The sequence below is a fragment of the Haemaphysalis longicornis genome, unplaced genomic scaffold (genome assembly GCF_048455015.1).
Source record: "Haemaphysalis longicornis isolate Haplotype H1 unplaced genomic scaffold, Haemaphysalis longicornis Haplotype H1 scaffold_7, whole genome shotgun sequence".
In the NCBI taxonomy this organism is placed as follows: Eukaryota; Metazoa; Arthropoda; class Arachnida; order Ixodida; family Ixodidae; genus Haemaphysalis; species Haemaphysalis longicornis.
In genome coordinates, this window is record NW_027526422.1 from 135280409 (window position 1) to 135283820 (window position 3412).

Here is a 3412-nt window from a genome sequence, read left to right on the forward strand (position 1 = left end):
GTTCGGCGTCGCGAGCCCTCCTCGACGCGGCCTTGTCTTCGGTAGACGACGACGTTCCCGCGGTGACGACACCTCCAACGACGGGTGGAATGCTCGCTTCGGATCGTATTTCACTCGTTTTTTGAGGTTCCGTTGCTTGCGGAGTTGACTGCGAAGCCCGCGAAGGATCCGTCTAGAACGACGAAGCGCTACGGAAACTCGACTGCTTTACGGAACCGGACGTTAGCGGCGCGCCGTCGCGCGAGCGCCCTCGAGCGTCGGAATGCGGAGCCGACGAGCGAGCGCCCTCACGCGGACGGAACGCGAAGCGAACCGGCGCAGCGGCGCGCCGCCCGCAGCTACGCCGAGCAGGAGACCGTTGCTACGCCGAGACCGTTGCTACGCACGCTCTCTCTCCTCCTCCGCGCCGTTGCTAGGGGAGAGGGGGAGCGCGGACGGCGGACGAGTGAGAGAGAGAGAGAGAAAAAAACTTTATTTCTGGTCAGATTAAGACCTATGCGTCGTACTCTTCCGCAAGAAGAATCATGGCTCGCTGGTCGACGAGGGCCGCCGACGCCAACCACACTCGCCAGTTCGGAGGAGGGGGGTTAGGGTAATGAGGAGACTGCTGGGCAGCGGGGCAGGAGAAAAGGATGTGCTCAACATTTGCGTACGTAGCGGGGCAGTTGGGACAGTATGGGTCGGAGCGATAGCCGTAGTGGTAAAGACGTGCCGGAGTGGTGAGGGTGTTCAGCTGGATTGCCCGAAGGGTGTGCACTTGTGCAATGGATAGGGTAATGTGTGGTGGCGGAAGAGTCTGTAGCGAGTGCCGGAGGTGTTGGTAGTGCTCTTTGAGGGTTTTCTTGTAGAAATATGCCTCGTCCGCCATGGGAGGGAAAGGCCAAGGGATCACCGGCGCCCGGTTAGTAATCTCGCGGGCCAGCTGGTGAGCCAGCTGATTGCCAATAATCCCTGAGTGGCCCGGCACCCACACCACAGCGACCGAGGCAGGGGAGAGGAGCGTGAGAGTTTCAGAGAGGTCGTCATGCAGATCTTCGGCAATTCGGTTGTCGCGAAGAGCTCGAATAGCCGCCATGGAGTCGGAGCATATGCGGTAGCGGGGGGAAGGGGGTAGGGAAGTTAGTTCTCTAGTTGCGTGAACGATCGCCGCGAGTTCGAGAGCTAAGGGAGAAGTAGGATGGGAGTAAGGTCCTGCTGTGGAGGTTATTGGGGTGTCAGTGGGGCGGGACATAATTACGCAAGCAGTGGAGCCACACGCTGGGTGATATGCCGCGTCAACATAGCATGTGACAGTGTCCGGAGGGAAGGGGTCGTGGTAAAACGCGCGAGCTTGCCGTCTGCCCTCGTGAAGGTGTGGGGTCATGTTGGAGGGAATGGGGGCACAGCGGAGGTTACTGGGAAGGGGCCGTTGGGGGGTGTGCAGGGGAAAGTCAATGGGCCTGATGCCCGCCTGCTGAAGCAGCCAATGGCCCTGCGCGGAGCCAGACAGACGGCCCAGCTGTCGATCCCTGTGGAGGCGCAGAAGATCAGGAAGAGGAAGGAAGAGACCTGTGGCGTATAATTTCTCTGTAGAGGCGTGTGTTGGGAGACGCAGGGCAGCTTTGTAAAGTGTGTTAAGGGCAGATTGAACACTTCGCATGTGTGCTTGTGTTAATGTGCAGTATGGGAGACAGTACAAGATTTTGTTCAGGGCGAAGGCTGTTACTAGCTGACTGGCTCTGCGTTCATCGATGCCCCCACGCCGCTTGACCACCCGTCGGACCAAGTGAGTCACTTGGTGGCATGTGGTGATCGTGGACTTTATTACATGGTAGAAGGAGTGGTCTTGGAGGGGAAATCCCAGAACCCGGCAGGATGAAGATCGGGGGACGGGAGTGCCATCGAGGGTAAGCGACAAGAGTGGGTTGACAGATCGTTGGTATTTAGTGGTGGAGAGTAAAAGCAGCTCTGATTTCTCTGGAGCTGCTTGCAGGCCTGAGCAGGCAAAGAACTGAGAAATAAGGTCAAGGCCAGATTGCAACGTTTGTTCCACCTCCCCCGGAGACCCATGGGTGCACCAGAGGGTAATGTCATCGGCGTATAGAAGCGACTGAAGGTTGGGGATCTCGGACAAGGCTCTTGCAAGGGGGGCAAGGCCGAGGTTGAAGAGGGTAGGTGATAGTACGGCACCTTGAGGGGTACCGCGGGTAAGGGTGATGGGTGGGGATAGAGCGGTCCCAAGTCGGAATCGAGCTTGTCGGGAGCGAAGGAACGAACGAACATAAGAGTAGAGGCGGGAGCCGCAATGAGTGTCTTGGAGCGGGGAAAGGATGGCGTCGTGAAGGAGGGTGTCAAAGGCCTTGCGTACGTCCACAGTCACGAGAGCATGAACTTGAGACCCTGAGGGCTGAAAGAAAGTTTGCTGAAGAAGAAGAAAGAGGTCTTGGGTAGACATATGGGGGCGAAAACCGATCTGATTGCTGGGTAGGAAGTTGGTACTGTCGAGAAGGTCTGTGAGACGCGCGAGAACCATGCGTTCCATCGTCTTCCCGACACAAGAGGTGAGAGAAATTGGGCGAAGGTTTGGGAGGGTGGGGGGCTTGCCAGGTTTGGGGATGAGGGAGATGGTGGAAGAAATCCAATCCTCAGGCAGCGTACCTGTGCTCCAGTATTCATTGATTTGGGAGAGAAGGAATTCTTTGTCCGAGTCAGGGAGGTTTTTTAGGATGGAATAGGAGATCTGGTCCGCGCCCGGAGTGGTACCAGCTTTATTTTGAGCCAGAGCCCGTTCCAGCTCGGGTAATGTGAAAGGGCGATCGAGATCACTGTTTGGAGGCCCTGTGTACTCAGGGTAGAGAGAAGGGAGTGGTGGCGGAATGTATAAATCGGTCACCTCTCGGATAAGAGAGTCAGCGTCGTGTAGCGAAAGGTGCTTTTGGAGAGTGGGGAGGGGAGCCGGCTGAGGACCAAGAAGGGAGCGGAGAAGAAACCAAGGGGATTTAGTGTGGAGCGAACAGTTGATGGAATCGCATATGCGATTCCAATTTGCTGAATCAAGGGTGGAGCAGTGAATTAGTATGTCGGTGTTCAGGGTGTCTAGGCTATGCCTTAGCTGTGTGTTGTGGGGTTGGTTACGTATAAGACTAAGAAGGCGTTTGCGGCGTCTCCACATACGCATAAGGTGTGGATCGGGGTTGTCCGACGGCGGGTCGGCCACGGTGGCGGTGGTGGTTTCAGACTGCGCCCTCTTCAGCGATCGTATCCACAGGCCATAGTTAGTTGTTGGTTCTTGGGCTCGCATGCGGCGAAAGCGGTCCCAGTTAGTATGGGTGACGACTCGTTTCTTAGGTTTGTGTGTGAGCATGAGTGTAATTTCAATGATGTGGTGGTCGGAGAGAAGGGTATCCGGAAGGACTTGCCAGCTTGCCGGTGG

The 3412-nt window shown here is 56.8% G+C and overlaps 1 protein-coding gene across 1 annotated transcript; it reads right to left on the minus strand.

Moving 5' to 3' along the window:
- Positions 1-471: 471 nt before the first annotated feature.
- Positions 472-3039, minus strand: LOC144147026 (uncharacterized). The gene has a single exon (XM_077679050.1). The coding sequence runs from the start codon at positions 2519-2521 to the stop codon at positions 494-496; it is 2028 nt and encodes a 675-aa protein (XP_077535176.1). The 5' UTR covers positions 2522-3039; the 3' UTR covers positions 472-493.
- Between the last annotated feature and the right edge of the window lie 373 nt (positions 3040-3412).

Bases quoted from the DNA above. Each gene is read 5' to 3' on its own strand.
- LOC144147026 (XM_077679050.1), bottom strand. From the start codon at position 2,521: ATGGAACGCATGGTTCTCGCGCGTCTCACAGACCTTCTCGACAGTACC.